Source organism: Kryptolebias marmoratus, linkage group LG19, assembly GCF_001649575.2.
Source record: "Kryptolebias marmoratus isolate JLee-2015 linkage group LG19, ASM164957v2, whole genome shotgun sequence".
NCBI lineage: Eukaryota > Metazoa > Chordata > Actinopteri > Cyprinodontiformes > Rivulidae > Kryptolebias > Kryptolebias marmoratus.
Window position 1 is genome coordinate 6306038 of NC_051448.1, and position 20760 is coordinate 6326797.

Below are 20760 nucleotides of genomic sequence, written 5' to 3' on the forward strand. Positions count from 1 at the left end.
AGGACATAGTCTGAGTCAGAACGCTTGGCAAATATCCAGTAAGTAAAGTTGCACTGTTATCAGATATTTTAATGTGTTAGTAGGTGATTAAAAAAACAGCAACTGCTTTCTTTTAACAGTCCTAATGCTAAGCTAACCTGAGGTTGTAGCTTCATGCTCAACAAAAGAGAAAAAAATATTTTTTTAATACATGTTCTAATCTTCCAAGTTCTGCTATTCTAAGACACTGATTTTGTACATTAACATTTAAATGTTGGGGCTAAACTTGTAACTTTAGGAGTGTATTTTGTTAAGAATGAGAACACGAGTCATACTTTTTTTTTAAAACAATCTTTAGTGTTTTTATTTCTACTCATTCAGCCTTCATAAGTATGTTTGATGCCGTCACCAGTCTGTTACAGCACAAACAGCTCTGCAGCCGCGTGAAGCTTCAGATGTAGATCAGACCAAGTTTTATTAATATGTACAACTTCCAGGGAGACGCCTCTGATTTATTTCGCTCCGCGTCACAGAAAACCAGTCGGGGCCACTGATCGATGAAGGGGGGGGAGGAACACCGGCGCAGAGGACTCGTTTAGAGTCGACGGGTATTTCGAGGCCACCGAAGCTCCAGTAAAAATGTTCAGGCTTGATGAGGCGTTCAGGAGCCTGGCTGGATTTGGCATGCTTGGTACATCCAATTAGAAGGGGAGGTTTGGATTCGTTTTGGTCGTTTTACAACAAACCAATTAAAAATCTGGCTCCTGGTCAGTCCCTTCAAGGTAAACCGGCCTGGGTGGATAGTTTTGTTTTACTGGAGGGGCTCAGGAAGCATCTGTGTCCAGTTTGTCTCCCCCTCGAGTCAGAGGCACCAAATACTTTCACTGGCAACAAATTCAACGTGGCGGGTTTGTGTGGTTAGGAATAATCAAGTACAACGTCCGGTCATTTTATTGCATGTCTCATTAGTTTTAAAAACATCTTTTTCAATAATATCAATAAATATACAGGAACAACGTGAGTTTGTTTCATAAAAGCACAGAAAACAAATTAAAAAAAAAAAAACCTGTTTGAGTGTCTTTTTCAAGTTCAGATTACAGAAAGATCAAGGCTGCCGCAGTCAAATGAAGAACTTTGGATTTATAATACAGGATGGGTTCAGCTCCAGTGGTCTGACTGAAGTACCATGCAGGGTGGGTTTGGGTGTACCAGCCTGCATTCCTTACGCAAATGATGCCGTAAAGCTGCAGACCTCGTACCTATTTGGCAAAGAAAACATTCATCAAACAAAGATTAATGTCAGAGTGGAACCGATACGGTGACGCTGGAAAATATTCAGTCTGAGGTGAGGAGGTTTTAATTCCAATCCCAAATACGAAACAGTTGAGACGTTTTGTAAAATGGAGAAGAGAGGGGGGAGAAAGCAAATATTTGTAAAGCTCATAAACTCATATTTTACTAACAATGGAACATAGTAAACATAATTGTTTTAGGAAAACAAAAAAGGTGATTTTGAATTTTTTTGGCAGCGACACATTTAAACAAAGTTGGAACAAAGTAACAAAAACTAATCAAACAGCATTTTAGAGAAGCTGAATCCCTCAGAAGTGAAGATGGGCAGAGGTTCACCAGTCTGTGAAAAACTGCATCTAAAAATAATAGAACAATTGTCAAATAATGGTCCTTAATGGGAAATTGCAACGACTGAAAATTCCATCAGCTACAGTTCATAAATCGTCAAAAGACGGTAAGTCAACATTGGATAGTTCTAATTTGGGGCCCTCAGGGGCCGCTGTAATAAAAACAGGTCTGGTTCTGTTCTGAACATCACTGCATGGACTCAGGAACACTGTCTGTCAACACAGTTCACCCTGTCATCCACAGGTGCTGCTTAAAGCTCTATCAGGCAGAGAAGAAACCAGAAACTCCATCTTCTCTGAGCCGAGGTTCATTTAAAATGGACTGAGGCAAAGAGGAGAACTGTTCTGAGGTCAGATGAACTGAAAAAACACAAACACCACATCCTCCATAATAAAGAGGAGGGACCATACAGCCTGTTATTGGCACACAGTTCAAAAGCCTGCCTCTCTGATGGTATGGGGGTGCATTAGTTCCTCTGGAATGGGCAGCTTTTAAATCTGTAAAGGTAACATCAGTGTAGAACAGTATGTCCAGGTCTTAGAACATCATTCCTTGTTCTCAGGGAAGGCTTCGTCTGTTTCAGCAGGACGATGCATGATTCCAGCATCAGGGCTTCATAGGAGACGACTCCAGGAGCTGAACTGACCTGCCTGCAGTCCAGATTTCTCATCCTGAATCATTTCATTCATCACACAACAAAAAACCTAGGACTTTTAAACTGCTAGAATCCTCCAACATTTTCTCTAAGAACCCCAGCAGCTGCTCTCCTCAGTTTCTAGATGTTTACAGACTTGTTCAAAGAAGAGAGGATGCCTTACAGAGGTAAACAGAACTCTGTTCCAACCTTTTTGAAATGTGTTGCTGCTAACAAAAATCGGATTGACCTTTTTTCCCCTTAAAATGGTACCATTTCTTAGTTTAAACATCTGATACGTTTACAGTTTCATTGTTTAAAAAAATTGGTGTATGAGATCCGCAAATCATCGCACTCTATTTTTATTGACATTCTACACCGTCCCAACTTTTCCAGCATTGGGCTTGTACATGGACACCATGAACAAGGCTGGACATGCCTAATCTTGTGCTGCAAAGCCTTCTGACTAAATTAGATGAGGAATCTGACAAGAATCGTGAATCTGTGAGCTCTGGGTGATGAGAGAAGAAGAAGCAACAAAGTCTAAAAGGCATTAACAAAACATGATTTGTTGTAACCACAGAGAGTCTAAAGATTTAAAGAGCCAACGTCTTGTTATGTGTTGTTGTATCGGACTATTTCTTCACTTGGACCATTAACTTCCAGGAACGTTGGCAGGTTGCCTGGCAACTGCTTAAGAGCTTAGAAATGTTTCTGACCCGATGCATCACCCCTTCTATAAAATAAGACGCATTAATTAGTAAGATTTAAATGTGCCACTAGGTGTTTTCTTTTTTTAGGCTTCTGACAGAGTCAGGCTAGTTGCTGATCCCTCGCCAACTAGTTACTGTGCTTTTAGATTTATTACCTTAGTTTAAAAAGAAAGGTATTGATCTCTACCAGAAAACAAGTGAGTGTGTTCATCAAATATCACTCTTTTCTTTAGGTTTTCAACACATTTCACTGAAAACATTTTGCAAAATTAGGCATAAAAGCCCTTTTTTTGTTGATTTTGGCATCTGTGGTTCTTGATGATGGGCACTATGAGCGTGCAGATTATGTGAAGCCGGACAAAACGACAAAGTGATGGCTGGTTTTATTGACAGATTGGAGGCATTTTGGTGACGGCTGAAGTGAATTCCCTCTTGAGCACTTCATGCTGCTTAGACATGATTGGGCTGAGCGGTTTTACTCTGATTTCCCTCAGGCAGGGGGTTGAAACGGTTTCACTCCACGTAGATTTACACATTTAAACATCATAAAAAAAAACAAAAGAAAGTTCAATAAAATATGACTGACCGTCAGTGCTTTTTCACATAGTTGTATAAGAAGTTTAGTTTGTAACTAATTGCTCTGTTAAAACTGTTATTCTGTTGGCATCAGTCTGTCACTTATTCAGCTCCATGATCAGGATCAGAGTTTAACTCCTGTGAGTTTCTGTACACGGTGTGAAACCGCCTCCTTTCCTTAGCAGGCAGGTAAGAGGTGCAAATGACTTCTGTAGCTAGTGGTTGATGACTGAACATGATTGAAAGGCGGGTAGAAAGAGGAGCGACATCCGCTGAAAAGGATTCATTTCTTGGCAGCGGTCCCTTTCAGCTTCCCACTCTTTACATTTTCAGCACATTTCTCAGAGCGACCAAAAGCTGTTAAGGTTAACTGGTCTATCTGCCTCGGCAAAGTCTGAACCCCCCAAAAAAGCTGCCTCTTGTGCGTTTATCCTGCAGTCCACCCATCAATCTTCATCTCTACTTGCAGAGGGAGTTCCAGTCCCTCAATCCTTCCAGCTATTAGCTCTCGGCTGAGACTCTCGACCCCGCGCTAAATGAATTTGAAGCACTTAGTCTTATCGTGGGGCAAACGGGTCTTAAACAGCACGGAGTCCACGCGAAACTGCGTGTACAGCAGCGGCATGTAGCCGTACACCTTGACGAAGAAGTTGATGCACTTGTGGCGCTCGTGGAAATGCGAGTCGTCGTGTGAAAGAGCCTGAGGGCAGCCGGGGCAGCGGAAAGTCCAACGGGAGGTCACCTGAAAGGAACGGTACGTTTAGGAAATTTTATTTAAAAAAAAAAAACAAACCCAGACTGTTCTACAAAAAGATTTAGAATAAACAAAATCCACAGCAGTGAGGTTACAGGTTGTGTCTTTGAATTTGCAGCTTTAATAAAACAAAGAGTGAGAATTTATGACTTGTCCAGACATAAATAAAATAAATAAAACTCCAGAGAAAGCTCTGCTACTAATTCTGTCTGCTACTAATTCAATCTTGTGTTTCTGAATCATAATTTATGTGTGAAATATTGAACATGTCAGTTTGAGTAATGCCAAAGCAAAGTAGGCAAAACCAAAGTCCCAGAGCCTGAAGGAGACGCAGACGCTTGAAAAACTGTGATGGATTAAATGTTATGTTTGTAAAGTGACATATAGACTAGATTGTAATCCAGCATACAGACAAATGCAGATGTTTGAATATTACTGTCAAAACTTCTCTTAATGATTCAGTAGATGATCAAATGACCTTGAAAAGGGGAAGTTTGAAAATCTGAAATTTTAAAGATCTGACATTTTAAGAAAGATCAGATGAATATTATTGTTTTACATAAATATAGAAGGAAAACAGGGAGAGGACCAACTGAGGAAGTTAAGCCTCCCTTCAAAGATTTCAGCCTTCAGTAAAGTTTGATTTGTTAACAATCATTATTAGAACAAATCCAGGAAAGCAAATTTTAAAGCTCTACAAATATTGGCTCCTCAAACCTTTTCCTAACGTAAAACAGTCATAAGCTCCACAAAGCAGGAACCTAAACCTTTCAAAATTTAATTAATAATTAAAATATGGGTTAAATGGGTATAATATAATAATATATATAATATCCAAACACAAATCAATCCTATAGAATGGGGGAGTTTAATTTTAATTGTCCAAGAACACCGTTTGTAGGACAGTTTCAGACAATTTGCAGCTCTGTCCAATTAAGGATAAAAAGTAATATTTAAAAGAAACTGAAGTGGTAGCGCTCTGTCTGACACATAAATATTAACTTCCTGGATTCAGCTTTAATGCTGGTAACGGTACACAGAACATTTCACTGAGAGAGGGAAGAAGTCATTCAGGTAAATCTGACATTAAACATCCCTTTAGATAAGAACCCTGAAACTAAGAAGTGGTTTTTCTACAATAAGACGAGCTGAAGGTTTGGACCCTCACAGAAATGACTGTCTAATTCTGTAAGAACTTCAAGCTGTTCTGTTCTTTTTTTATGTTTTCAGTCTTTTTTTATTATTTGCCTTAACCTCAAACCACTTTAACCCTTTTAGTTGTTTTGCAACTATGAAGACTAAAAGGAAGTAAATCAGATCTTGCTAAATGTTCTGTAAACTGTCTATTAATAATTCACTTACTATCAATCACAGCCGAAAAGCGATAATTTTTTTGTCCATGTATGTTTACCACAATAACTCATGAACTACTGGATGAATTTTAATGGGACCTGCAGAAAATACTCTGTGAACTTATGCCTCCAACTGATTAATATTTGGAGTTAAGATGGCTGTCACAGCTAAATGACATTAGCAAACACTAAATTTGCTGCAACTGTCAATTTCACAGATAAACTAAGAGTCATTCTCTGAGTGTGGCATCTCACATTATCATGAGAAAAGAACCTTTTAAAACCGCAGCAACGTTCATTTCTTAACATATGGTTATCTTAGTCTAAAAGTCTGATTTTTTTATTTTAAGGAATGCTGGGCCTTTAATTTATTAAGCGCTGCAGACATGATGGAAAACTCTTCAAAGTGCTGCAGTAGAATTGGTGTCAAAGGTGCTGGTGCGCCTTTCAGCTGGGGGAATCACTGCTGCTATTGGGAGGAAAAGAAAAAAGTATGGAGTCCTGTTTAAACTCCATCTTTTAGCACAAAGCCGTCAGACATCCGCTTCGAATCACTTTTACAAGATTCTCCTTTCAGAACAAGTCAAGCCGACCCATTAGAGTCAGCTTGAGACAGTGTTTCAAACACAGAAGGAACTAATGTTAGCTAATCAACCAGCCAGCAGCTGAAATCTGACAATGCAGTGAAGCGAAAAACAGCGGTCTCTTTCTGGGAGAGGGGGCAGCCTGCCTCTGTCTGAAATTAGGGACATGCTGTTTAAAAATTACTGTGGTACATCTGTCGCTGTGCACATTTGCTGCCCATAAGCACACGAAGATTGGCTGAAAGCCAAGAAAGAACCAGATCCAAAGTTTTAATAATGTTGATTCCTCACCAGCAACATGTAAAAAGCATCTCATTTTCTTCTTTTATTTGTCATATTAGATCTAAAATAAAGAAATATATTCCCTAACTGATTAAAACTACAGACTTGCCCCAAATTCATTATTCATAAGGCTTTCTCCTCACAGTGAAGTGCTGCTTTGCAACAAACTCTCCACCATTTTCCTGCTGAACTCACCCCCCACCGAATATTAGACAAAGCTTAAAGCGAGGGCGGCCATGACATTTCCAACAGCTTCCAGGGCTTGATTGCTAAAATTATTTGCCCAGACATAAATATGCTCTCCGGTGATAAATGTCCTTCCAATAAAAATCGAGGAGAAAACTCAGGCGTAACGCACCAGTTCGATTGTGCACTTTTGATTTATAATTTGTATGTGTGGATATTGGATTTGCTGGTTTGAGTAATGGTAAGGCTAAGCAGGAAAAAAGAAAAACAAAACAAACACACCAAGAAAAACCACCAACACAGGGATTCTGAGGCGGACACAGAAGCTGACCTTGATGGGAGGTTTGCGGGTGATGTGAGAGACCAGGAAGTTCATGGCAATGTCCTCACAGTTTATGTACTCGTCCACCATGTCCCTGATGGCCTGGGGCATCACGTAGGAGTACAGGTACGCGTAGTACTACACGGGCAAAAACACAAAGGAGTTTGTGAATGATTGAGAAAGCAAAGCTCAACAGGGTGTTTATTTGTTTTTTGATAAATGACCTTATGGAAGAAGGCAGCTCCTGTCAGGACCATGGAGAGCTCACAGGAGTAGTTGGAGTTGTAGAGCCAGGACTGGTGGTTGACGTCCCAGGCGTGATACCTCCCAGGAAAACCAACGATGCGATCCCTAGCCTCACGCCACACTCTGAGCAATGCCAGCAAACAGAAAAATAAATCTCTCATTTCCACTCAAACAGGACTGACTGACCAAATCATTTTCTGGAAGACTTCTTTGCAGAAATTTGACACTTTTTTCCTCACAACCGTTGTTAGTCTGGCTTTTAAGTATCTGTTTGTGTATATTCATCCAATTTAAATCAATTGTTTAAACTTGCTCCAAATTAGCATTGTGATATGGGGGGAAAAAAATATTCTACTTGTTTTAAGACATTGGTTATAACAAAAGAATCCCTCCTGGCTTACATTAACAGACACCGCAGCCCGGTTCAGTGTTTCAGTTTATCAGATGAGATACTTGGAACTGCTCCCTCAGACCCAGGAGATCCAAGAAAGCTCAAAAAGCAATTTACTGTCTCTAATGAGTTCATGCGAAACCACTTAAATGTCTGAGATACTCGGCTGCGGCTCAACTTTTTCCTCAGCTGGAGTGGAAGTAAGAAAACATTCCTGAGCAACTCTGAGAGAGTTTGAGATAACTCATCACAAATGACCCGACACACACACAGCTTTTGCTTGTCTGGACAAGCTGCCAGGCACCAAGATGTACACTGATTTGGAGGAGAAAAAAAAAAGGTAGGTGGTACAAAACAACAAAAACTAAATACACGTATATATCACTGTCTAAAGTTTGATTTGATTAAATATCGGCTCTCATATTTAGTTAGTCCAAGTGCTGTGTGAGGAAGATGCAGACAGCTTGTTTGTGTCCTGTTATCTCTTTTTGTTTTCTCTCCCTGTCACATTCAGGGATTTCAGGAATGTCATGTTCTTGCAGATTTTTTTTTAAACATTTTTCTGGTCTCAGATATAAAAGCCTGTGTGTTATTTCGTCCTTACAACATTATCGGTTTACTAACTCTGACAGAAGTTTGACATACAAGAGGATCTGGTTATCATTCCAATGAGTTCATCATAAATAGAAGATCTTAAAATCTGTTTTGCCTTGTAATAGTTATTAATTAATGACTGTTATAGCACTGATGAGAAAAAAAACAATAAAAAACAAGACAATCCTAAAAAGTAAGTGTCTGAAAGCTTTTCATCAAGATTACACCTCACATCCTTGAGGCTCACTGACCTAAACCCAAACATGATCTCGTCGTGGCGGAGATGAGCGTCGTCGTCGATGGAGAGGATGGCCTCAGTTTCCACAACATCCCAGGGAAGGAAGCGGTTGTTGAGGCTGTTCTTTTCTGTGCGGACGACCTGCAGGAATAAGAATAACAGAGCTCTGCAAAACAATAAAGACAAAACTGGCAATGTTCTACACTATACAGCATTTTTATAACAAACTAAACAGAAACTGACAAAAATAAATTTAGTAAATATTACAAGACTATTCTTTCAGCCTTGAACTATTTTTCCTTCAAGTTTCTGTCTAAAAACATAATTTTGATTTTTAAAAAATACAAACAATAAGTTAATAGCAGTTCTGCACTCACCACAATCGGCAGGCCGATATCTGGCCACAGCAGGTCATCTGAAGGAGGCTTTGGTGAATTCCACACCACCACCACCTTGTTCAGGTACGGCAGCCCATTCAGTCTCTCCAGAGAGTTCATCAGCACCTCCTCTCTCTCGTAAGTTAGCATGACCACAGTGAACTGTTCCCGGGGCACATTCCCACCCAGAGCAGCCTGAAATTCCTTCCCAGAGCCTCCTGAACCTCCACCAATAGGTCTGAAGCCAGTACCAGAGCCAAGGAATTTGGCTTCAGAGGGCAGCACGGGGTCTAGAGGTGTGTGAGGAAACAGATGGAAAGGCCCCGGGGCCCGGTTCCATGATCTATAGGTGTCTGCAGCTGTGTATGTGAAGTTGCGGAGGAAACGAGGAGAGGCATAGGGAGGCTCTGTCTCAACAGGACCCAGGTCCAGATCCCCGTTGTCGGCCAGGTTGGCATCAGTTCCTGCCAGTTTACCAGCTTTATGAGGAATCTCAATGGCAGGCTCATCTTTGATTGGTGCTGCCGGCACCTGAATGCTGGTTCTGATACTTGCTAGGATGGTATTGAGTACGTTCTCTGAGGTTGAGAAGTAGGTTTCCCACAAAAAGCGACCCTGCCGCCTCATGGCGAGCATGTCATTGTCTGATAGGCTGCGCAACAGGAAGTGAAGCTCTGTGACGCGGGGTTTTGGGACTATAATGGCAGCTTCACTCCAGCGGATAAACTGATGGTAAGGTAGCTTAGAGTGGTCTCCTAACACAACAGGGATGGCCCCCACTTCTAAGGCCTCAAACAGCCTCATTCCAGAGCCTGCTGAGGCCACCAGTTGTCCATCCCCTGGGGCGATCACCAGGGCAAAAGTAGAAGCCTTGAGAACCTCCAGCCTGTCCTCCCTTTCTCCACAAAGAGCCCACTCTGTTGGCAAACTTGGCTTTGGGTTCTTGCAGGTAAACTCCACCAACACCTGATCCAGGTGGCTGTCCTGAACGGCTTTTAAAGTGCCAATTATTCGATCGTCATAGTCAGCTGGTGGATCCCCCTCCAGTTCTTCCTCAAAAGACTGAGGAGGTGCCTCCTGTAAGCTGCTCCTCAGAGACTCGACCCTCTCACCCTGAAAAGTGAAAAGGTACTTCCTCTTTACAGGAACTTGAGGCGGTACTTCCAAAAAGTTGGGTTCTGAAAGAGCATGAACCAGTGGGGATACAACTAAGTCAAAGCCCTCACGATACTGCTGCTCCAGGAATGTGGACTGAGCAACTGCTGCTCGTCCTGTGCTCACATTATAAAGAAAGTTCTGTATCATAGACTTTCTAGAGAGATGCACCAATACATGATTGTGTCCATCAGATCTCCAGTAAGGAAGGGCTTTCAGTTGCTTCTCCAGTTCTAAGGGGGATGGTAGAGGGGAGGTTTCCAGTATCTCTCCTACCAGTACCAAATATAAACAGGCAATGCTGGGATTATCAGTTACATAAATGTTACTCTTGACAGATGCTGCAAAAGCCTGCTTCACAAGTGGGTCCAGATAGTCCCCCCATGAATAAGAGCTCATGTCATAGACATACACAGGAAATCCAGATGTCAGAGGACACCGCGCATAGTCAAAGCAAGAGCGCAAACGGCAGGAACGCACAGACTTAGGTGGTGGTAGTCCTGGGTCGTCCTTATCTGGCAGCAACCTGACAGGCAATGACAACTTGGGCTGGTTCTGAGCCATCAGTTCTTTGTAGGAATGCTCAGTCTGGCTGATGACATTCTTCAGCTGTAGCAGATCCTGCTTGGCGCTGTCGATGCTGCGCTTGCAAGCCTCGATCCGGAGGTTAAGTCTGGTGATCTCCCCGTTGAGCTCCTGCCTCTTGGCCTCGAGCTGCAGCAATTCCTCGCTGACTGACTCACGGATGCGGCACAAGTCCTGCACATGTTTAGCCTCGCACAGTTCACCCCCGGGCCGGCGCCCAAATATGGGCTTGTCCGGACCGCCAGCTTCATCAATGGTAGTGAGGTAGTAGTGAGCAATTAGTGGGAAGAAAACCAAGATGAAGAAGAGCATAAAACTGAGCCATGTGAGACGCACCCGGCGCAACACCCATGGCTGGCCTCCGACACCTACTCCGCCAATGTTGCGTTGCATTGTTGACCCTTTCAGACTCTTCTTTGCCCCTTCAAGGAACCATTGCTATGGGGAGCAGCAGCAGCCATGGTCGACCTTGTCCACAAAGTAGTGGGGGATCCTAAATCATTAAACCTGGGGTGTGACTCTGACCTACTGCAAAAGTCATCTGCAGATGCTGATCTCCTCTGAGTCCTGTAGGTGTCGTAGGTAGAGGCTGAGCCTCACCTGTACTCTAATATGTACTCTGTGTCGTAGCCCACACAAGTTGATGCCATTTCTATTACGAGGTTTAGCTATTTTTTAAAAACTGTGTAAGGAACCAGTCCTGCATATGTAGAGGAGCAGTCCCTCGACGAGTGATACAGGGATGGCATGGCTGATCATAGATCCACAAGACTGTGGGGAGCTGCTGTTATCACAAATATGCACATTTTCTGATTCCTCGTTAGGAAATCATCTCCTTATTGAACCTTCCAAATCTTGTCCTTGTTCTTCTTAAAGCAGGAACCTAAGAGAGAGTAGCAGAGAAAGAACCAGTGAGTGGTAATGATTATCTCTAGAACAACAAAAAAACAAAACAACTGTTCAACTTGTAGACGTGTTTTTTAATTGACTAAAGCAAAGATAATGACAGTTTCAAACCTGATGTAGTAAAATATTATGTTTTATCCAGCTCTCAAAGCCTAGTCAACCAACATATATGCATCAACACTGGCTTTATACCAGCTGCTTTGCATGTGCATGGCTGAAGTGCTGCATGGTGACTGCGTATGTAGTCACACACTGTAGACCCTAATATTGATGTACTACTGTGGTAGTGATTGCCTATAAAGTTTTTCTTCCAAGCAGCATCTTTATTATCGGTCATAATCACAAATTGTTTTGTGTCATTGATATTTGGAAGTGAAGAGGTAATCAAAGTATCAAGAGACCAGCTCCCAGCAACTGCATAAATGAAAATCTCATTTTAACACTTGTTGAGCCTTAATTGATCCTCATTGATCAATTATTTTTGCAAAGATATTTTCCTGATTTTTACCTGAAATGAAATTTAGTCTAGCTTTACACAGACAGCTGCTATCTCCTTATAAAGATTCAGCTATTTAGCCTGTGCACAATTCCCCACTGCAGGAGAAAAAAAAAGTCAATGTGCTACACAATACAGGGTATTCTTTGGTTTTCAATTAACTTTTCTTTTCAATTTCATCCTATTTCATGTCACAGAGCACAAGATTTTGGAAGGCCACCACTGGTAAGCTACACGCAGCCTTCAAATTAATACCAACAGCACCTTCAGCAAATCTCATTAAAGGCCTCCTCCTGAATCCTGACCTCATCACAGACTCAAATTACTGAGCACCCTTGATAAGTCCATCCCAGAAAGTGATGTTGAGTTATCTGCAGTGCTTTGAAAAAGGCAAAATCTCAGGCGCTACTGCAATCTTTGATGCAAAGTGGGTTTATTACAAATTTCAAGATGTCCTTGAGGCCACAAGAGGTCAACCATCAGATAAGAATAACCACATAAATGTGATCCTATCCAGCTCTATTTTATATACAAATTAAAAACATTCAAACTTGCAGCAGTTCCCTGTCAAATATCTCTGAAAGATATTTATAATCTAAACAACGGAACGGAGGATTTCTTTTTATTTATTCAGTCTGCTGTTCTAGATGAAATGACATGAAATGAAATGAAAAGTCCGATAGACCAAAAGATAAACTGTCCCTATTAAGCACAATGCCAAACCAAAAACACGGAGAGCAAGCCTTCAGTTCAGACTGACAGTCACAAAGGCCAGAGGAATGTAGGAGGTGTTTACCTTTCACCAACATATCAGCTCCTCTGGATAAGGATATTCCACTCTGAGCTACTGGTGAGTTCAAACACCATTACTGTCTGATTAGATCACAGCCGAGACGGATGTCATCTTAAAAACAAACATCTTTCTGTGTCAAGCAATCTTGGTTGTCTGCTGCTTTTATCTGACTGAAATGTTTGATGTTTAGAAATCATTATGCCCCAAACTAAAATGTTTGTGTTGTTTTTTTTGCCATCTCATTAGGGCCTTTCCGATATAATTACAGACCTTGTTTGGACGGGTAGTCAGAAATAGATACAACTGTGGATGCATCTATCTAGAATAGCGGGTCCAAAGAAAACACCCACTGGCCACATTTCTGAATCTGATTGGTTGATCAAACTGTGTGTTTAGAACCTACACAGTCATTTATTTTGATGGCCAGGACCTTCAGATATGAATACTTAATATCCTGTGTGCAAAAACGTCTGCCCAGAGATCACATGCTAAAAATTGTTTCCTAACCCTAACCCGACAGACAGATGTTGGCAAAAAGCTAGGCCTAATCCGAGGCCAAAAACATGCTGCCTTAAAGCTTTAGCCATTTCTGGGAAGCAAGAGCAACACACGCAGCTAAACCTAAATCTTAATCTTTTCCGTTGTAATTTTCTAATCTGCACAATATTGTCACTCTGCTGGAGTCAGCTTAATCTGCCTCCTGTCTGCACAGAGAACGCAAGGTAAAGCATTGATTGCTCTTGACTTACTTTGTGGGGGATCAATGATAATGCCATCATTACCTACCACCGAGCAGCAAGTTTAGTGCCAAGTATATAAAGGAAAGCTGATGTAGCAAAGATTAAGGTTGCAATAAAAGTGAGCTACATAAAAAAAAAAAGGCGCAGACATAACCCGCTGCGATCGTACCTGCATGACTGCAGACACTGTCAGTTATTTTCATGGATTCTGCTTTTTACAAATACTTCCTCACAGAGGACATTTGGGAAATCATTAGATGTCGGATTTACTTTGAAAATCTTCAAACTGCAAAAACCTCAAACTGTGTCTTAATGAACTGTCCTGTAGTCTATCATTTCAGTGGAAAAAAAGAATTTGTGGCCAGCTAGCACATGACCCAGATTTAAAAAAACTGCACCACATGGAGACCGTGGAGCAAGTCGGTACTTAGTCAGCAACTTGCTGGTCAGCCCTATGAATAACTCAGACTGCGTTATTTGAGCACAGTTCTAATGTGATTTAGATGACTAAATAATGATTTTAACATCAAAGTTATCAAATTTATAGCAAGTTCAAGAGAAAAAATAAGCACAGTATAGTAATGTTTGCAGACATCAAGGTGTATGCGATGGTGGCCTGGTTAAAATCTACTCATCTGAAATGAAAAGAAAACTGACAGCAGCAGGTGTTGAAAGCAGAGCGTGACTGAGGAAATGGGGGTGCCACCTCCAAGTTCCTAGACATAAGAGTGCTTGTATAAATGTTTGAATAGTCTCTACATGAATTGGCAGCACTTTCAGTGACACTATAAAATTATTATTTTAAGGAAACATTAAGCTCAGATAGTACTAATATTAACATTTTTTTTAAAACAGGAAACAATGAATTTGACTTTAAATGGAGAGAAAGAGGAGAGACAGTAGTAGCAAGTGGCGGGCAACATGCATCCCTTCAAGGACTGCTACGTCTTTAATTATCTAATAATTTTTGTGCTTTGTTACTAAGAGCGAACACAAAACATTTAGAAAGAAACAAGACTTAAAGTCCACAAAGATTCCAGTATCACAATGCTGCCATGCTGGAGTTAACCTCATTAAGTCAATATTTAAATTAATTACTCTATAAATGAGCTTCTCGTCACTGAAACAATAATACAGTGATTCTAATTATTAAATACGGCACTGTTTCTCTATAATTCACACATTCACACATCAAGTGCAACAAGCAGCAAGTGTCTTATGCAATTACAATTCAAACTGAACCAGTCTTCTACATACAATTACCAGCCAATCTGTGGAAGCACTAAAACTTTAATACTTAAATTAAGCAAAAGAAAAGCATAAATGTACACAATTCTTGTAAGCAGCACCAATGAGAGCTGATCTTTGGAGAAGATGCTGCACATTTAAATAATCCTTATGTTTGCAGAGACTTCCTTCCTTCCTGTTACCCTACTGTATTATGCTCCTTAATAGACTTTAGGTCCTTGTATTCAGACTGTCCTACTAATAATTAAGTGAAAATCCATGAAGGGTATTGAGATGCAGCGTTCTCTGTGGAAGTGCAGGGAAGGAAAAAAAGAAAAAGTCAGGCAGCTGCAGGGGATGGCAGAGTCACAGGGCTGCATGGAGGGAGCAGCTGCTGCAGCCACGGGTCACCGCTCATCTGCACAGGGCTCACTGAGCAGCTCAAAGAGGTTTTACACAGCAAAGCTACAGAAATGACTGTGGAGGTTTTTTTTTTAAGTTTCAGTACCATAAGGCAAACAAAATTACTTTTCTAAAAAACAAAACAAAAACAAGGATGCTTTTGAGCTACGACTGAAAACTTTTTAAAGGTGCTCTTAGTAAACTATAAAATCAAACATAAAGGCTTTCCTGAACTTATATCAAATGGTGCAGTTTGAAAGCGTTTGCTTCAGTAGTTTTCTAGATATATTGATATACAAATGCAGGTAAGCACTCAATGTAAACAAAGTGCTTTCTAAATTCACCAAAAACCACGTGGAAGCTTGAGTCACAGGACTGATCTACAGAAAGCTGGCCGTAGTCTGTGTAGGTAAACAAATATGGCAGAATCGGACAAGCGTAAAATCTTGAAGAGGTCTAGGTGAATCTGATGCCAAACACAGGGGGGGATGTGTAAGATGAGGGCAGTGTGTTCTGGATCGGTAGGTTTATCGTATCAATCTAACTTATCTTTTCATCTGCATACTTCACTCAACAAATCTGAGCAGAAATACGAAGCGGTGCATCAGAACTGTCGGACTTCTTCATTCCAAACAGCTCTTCCATGGACGTTGCTGTTATTGACCTATTTTCAGTCACTTTCATAAAAAAATGCATGTAGTAGCTGGCAAGCAGTCACAAATTCACATTAACCATCAATATGACAAATATATTGCAATTTTACCTTAAAAAAAACTTGTTGATATTAAAAATCTCATTTACACGAGTTCCCTGCCCAAAACTGGTAACAAAACACAAAGTTTCATAAAATAAACTTTCACAACAATACCAGTAACATAATAATATAAAACATAAAATCTCAAAGTGCATCTTTACCTGACAAAACCATATCTATTCATGTCAGATAAAACACCTAATAAAACAACTTTATTTACAATAACACGTAACCTTTAAATAAAATAAATCATAATTCTCATTAAAACAGTATGCATCAATACATGACTTAAAAATATATTTATTCCTATCAAATAAAACACGTACAGCCTGACATCTGTTTCTTAAAATATTTTAAAATATTCTTAAATATGTTTAATGAAACCAGCTCCTTTATTTTTAGACTAGATTGATATCGACGGAGCAGCAAACTGAAATGAGCTAAATGAGCCACTGATTTACAAACCTGAGCTTTTCCTCAGTCACTGTGAGCTGGATATAGTTTTAATATTCCATATTTGGACACCCTTATGGCCTAAATCTGAGAAACTTAAATCCGTTGGGTCAGGAAACACCGACTGAAAAGAGGAAAACCAAACATCTGTCTTCGCTCTGTTCTAATTTCATTAGAAATGATATGATAACAGAAAGCTACAGCTCAACCGCACCACAAGCTACATTTCCTGATATCATCTATTATGATAATGGTTAAAAACATTAATTCAAGTGTAGACCGTGACTGATGCCAACTCAGTGAGACGTCACGTAAATTCCCCCCTAATAAGACAACCCTGTCTCAGCAGGTCTAAGACAAGCCTAACAAGCACCGCTTCGTGGTTTTCCTTCATTATCTAATGACACTTAACTTAAGCCAATCAGGCCATTATGACTCTCTGCAGCTGTGATGTGATGACCCAGAATGGGAGCAATTAAGACCAGCTTTCACAAAGACGACCTCCTCCTCCTCAGAACAGAACCTACAGATGTGTTGACCTTTAGAGCTCAGCAAGTGCAAGAGTGGCGGAGACGAGCAGAGGCAGGCAGAAAACGTTGTTTGCAAACAAACATCGCACAGGTGAATATTCATTACGCTGCGAAACACCATTTTACACAGGCACAGACAGACAAGAGACGTAGATACACAGAAAGAAAGAGGCAGAGACAGATAAGCAAAGAAGGAGAGAAGGAATGAGTTCATAATGACAGATGGGCCTGGGTGCCTTCCAACCTCCAAAGCTGCTGCAATATGACAAAGATTACACTGGGGAGTGTAATTCAAGGTGTCTATGAGCTCCTCATATTGCACAAGTTCATTTTATTGCTGTCAACTGGCATTAAAGCTAATACAAAATGTGTTTAAAAGATCAGAAAACCGGATCAAAAAGTATTCAAGTGATAACACGTCGAGTGTCCAACCTTAGGGTTTGTAAGAACTATGAGCGTGATAAATAAAATGGATCACATTGACATCACGAGTGCTAATCACAAGTGACCATGAAGCGTCTACTGTTTCACCGCTGCGCCACGGGCCGCCCCACAGGGGTGAGGCGCGGAGAGGAGAGTGCCTCTGTGTGGTGGTGAGAACTGAGAACGTGACAGCCAATTAGACTCGGAGCAGACATACGGAGAAACAGGCTTCCCCCACTTTTCAGCTCACAACACGAGCCGCTAATGAGCCTCAGCTTCCAAAACCCATTTACAGAGATACACTGGCATTAGTTGTTTGGTTGTTTTTTCACTTGACACTTTTTACTCACTGAGCATCCTCGAGTTTCTTTACCACCAATCTTACAATAATTTGTTTTTAGGAATGACCAAACAGACAAACAAAAGGAGGCTGAAACCAGGAATTACAGTTTTATTGGGGAGCAAGAATGAAATGAAATGAAAACATTAAAAAATTCCAAAGACCTAACATTCCTTCAAGGAACGCATATCACCCGGTGCCTTTTAGACCAGAGTTTCAAAATGATGAACTGTAGCCATTTTGGTCAAACATTGAAAACAACATTATGTGCGGTCTCATGTGGTACTGCTCATGTGGTGCTGTGAATGACTCTCTGCTCCAATTACACCAAATTTCAGCTCAATATCTGTAAAACTGACTGAGTCATTATGTGTTTGTTAAAGTCGATTAGCTGCGGTAGCCATGTTCAATTGGGATGGCTCCAAAAGTTAATCTTTTGTAGATTTTATTAAAATCATCCAGTGGTTCATCAGCTATTCTGCTAACATGACAGACAAACGAATGCACAAACACAAAACATTATCGCCCTTTTGCCTTTGGCACTGAGCAATAAGTAGAAAAAATAAGACCTGCAGTGTCTGCCGGTCCGTGGAGAACACAAAAAAACAAGTGCAGGAATTATCTGCGTTACTGAAAAACAGGTCCATGAAACGAAACTTCCTTTAAAAGCACTCCAGGCGAAATGTGCAGCTAATTTTTCTTGATGTAGTATGAAAGGCATTTTCTGACTATTCTCCTCGGCATTTCCTCTTTCTCAAAGGCCCGGTCATGGATTCAAATTTTATAATTGTATTTACTTATGAGCTGCACTGTTAATGACATTACATGCAGCATCTCTGTTCTTACCCTGAATGTCTAAAGCCTTCCATATCGTTCTAAAATGTTTGTGCAAAGATTATTTTTCCCCATTTCCGACCAGCGCGGCTGTAGCTCTAAATCTTGGGCTGCCTGTGACATGCAGCACACACTCAGGAATTAGTTTAACAGTTTTTATTATTGATGGAGCAGAAAATCTGAGGGGTGAGAGAGAGGACAGAACCAAAGGGAGAAAAATAAATCCAAAGAAATGAAAGAAAAACTAATAATGGCTTTCAACAATCTGATAAATGACCATAAACATTAGGCTTATGCAAGTGCACACCCTGCACCCTCAAATGAAAAAGAACTGACCATCAGCTGCTGCTGATGAGATAGCAAAATTATATCAGGGATGTCGGAGCTGCCGCTGATATCTGAACTGAAGATACGATATCTGTTTCCGACAACATTCCACAACATTAACCTTGAGAAGGGAGGAAGGAAAATTCAATGTGCTGAGGACATGTAGTGCAAAGTCAACAGTTTTAGCTTGTTAATGTTTAAAATGTGGCCTAGCTGAACATCATGCATAATTAAAACTTGTAATAAAGTGCTTAAAATTAATTGCTCGATGCACACAATAAAGACAACTTAACATATAGATTTCTCAGACTTTTGACCTTCTAAGAACTGCTTTTGCAGTTCCATTATGAGAGCCACACACCACTGTAATACAGTAAATATCTGTTCTGGGCACCTTTTCAACCTTCTTCTTGTGCATCCTGAATGGACTGCAGTGCAGGGAGACGCATTTTGCCTCATTCTGCCCTCAAACCAATGTCTCTACATCACCAGTGTACATTTATAAACTCTGTTGTCAACAGCAACCATGTTTGTGAATCACTCTTCAATGCCAGTCAAACACTAACCTGCAATAATGCTGCAGCCGGCGAGATCTGCAAACACTGTTATCACCCGCTGCTGAAGGGGGAAGGTGGACAATAATGTTTTTGCCTCCGCCTATGTGTGTTTGTGGAAAATCAGCTTTTGGAATACACCCAATTGAAGATGGCTGCCTAAAATCTGGTGTGGTAGTAGCTAAGACTGATCCCCAAAACATATGTTGAGCACTAACAGATTGAAAGAGATTTGACATTTTGCCATCAACTATTTGTAGTCAACTTTGTCTGTCTGTTAGCAAAATATCTTGTGAACCACTGAACAGATTTTAATGAAACTTTTTGAAAATAATCAATATATGAGCCTCTATAAATGATTATAGAAGCCAGCCCAATTCATAATTGCTGCGAAAACCAGTCAACATTAGTAAACACAAACCTGGCTATAACTTTTACAGATTCTGCCTTAGAATTTAGTGTGGTAATAGCTGTGTGTGTGTCTGAGAATGACATCCTAAATATTGAATGTAAGTGCCTAACATTATTTTCAAGGTTTGAGCAAAACGGCTATAACTTGGTCATTTCTCAACACAAATAAAATTATCTTAGTCTAAAACTCTGGCTTAAAAGGTGGCGGACGATATGCACTCCTTCAAGGAATGCTGCGAATGCTGGGTCTTTAATTTGATGCAAGATTAATAAACTAAAGCCAGTAAATACCGGTTTCCAAATTCATGTGTGAATGTTGCTCTATGGGGAGATTTGAATTGTGTTAACAATTTCCAACTGATAATAATAAAATTGTTTAATAAAACAAACAAAAGGAAACAGACAAACAATGACCCAGTGGTGCAATAATGTTGTTTTGCCTTCAAGTCCATGTTGAAGTTCAGTTTTTACTTTGTTTAAACATGACAATCAGTTTTTGTTGACCCAGCTGGTCTACAGAACTCTCCACCCAGTCCCCAGTCGAAGTGGGCCTTTTCTCTGAACCAGGACAGTTGAAGCTAATTTAACACCAGTTCTCGTGGCCAAAAGCTGAAACAAAAAATTGGTCCTAGGTTTGGCAAAAGTCATAAATACCTTCGTGCAAAAGCAAAAAAAAAAAAAAAAAAATGGGTAAAGTAACAACCTTCATCCTTGTCCTAACTGAAAAATCCCACGTTGCCAAGCTTTAGACTTTCTTCAGTGGAAATTTCTGTGCCTAAATGTGTCTAACTGGTATTTGACCCATTCATTACCGAAAATCTAATTACAGGCAGCCATATGCTACTCATTTACCCCTTTTGCATCTGCATAATTATCTTTGAAACAAACAAAAAAGCCAGGCTACAAATAAGCTTCTCACGTTAGATAAATATCTGCTTTCACCACCATACTTTATTCTCCT

The 20760-nt window shown here is 40.5% G+C and overlaps 1 protein-coding gene across 1 annotated transcript in view; it reads right to left on the minus strand.

The window, feature by feature from the left end:
- Nucleotides 1–912: 912 nt before the first annotated feature.
- extl3 (exostosin-like glycosyltransferase 3) overlaps nucleotides 913–20760 on the minus strand; it is a 28481-nt gene continuing 8633 nt past the window's right edge. Inside the window, exons 2-6 of the mRNA XM_017412030.3 lie at nucleotides 8870–11492; nucleotides 8506–8633; nucleotides 7248–7392; nucleotides 7033–7161; nucleotides 913–4285 (exon numbers count right to left, since the gene is read on the minus strand). Coding sequence (XP_017267519.1) covers nucleotides 4076–4285; nucleotides 7033–7161; nucleotides 7248–7392; nucleotides 8506–8633; nucleotides 8870–11002 — 2745 coding nt within the window. The 5' untranslated portion in view covers nucleotides 11003–11492 and the 3' untranslated portion in view covers nucleotides 913–4075. The remainder of the gene's footprint in view (nucleotides 4286–7032; nucleotides 7162–7247; nucleotides 7393–8505; nucleotides 8634–8869; nucleotides 11493–20760) is intronic.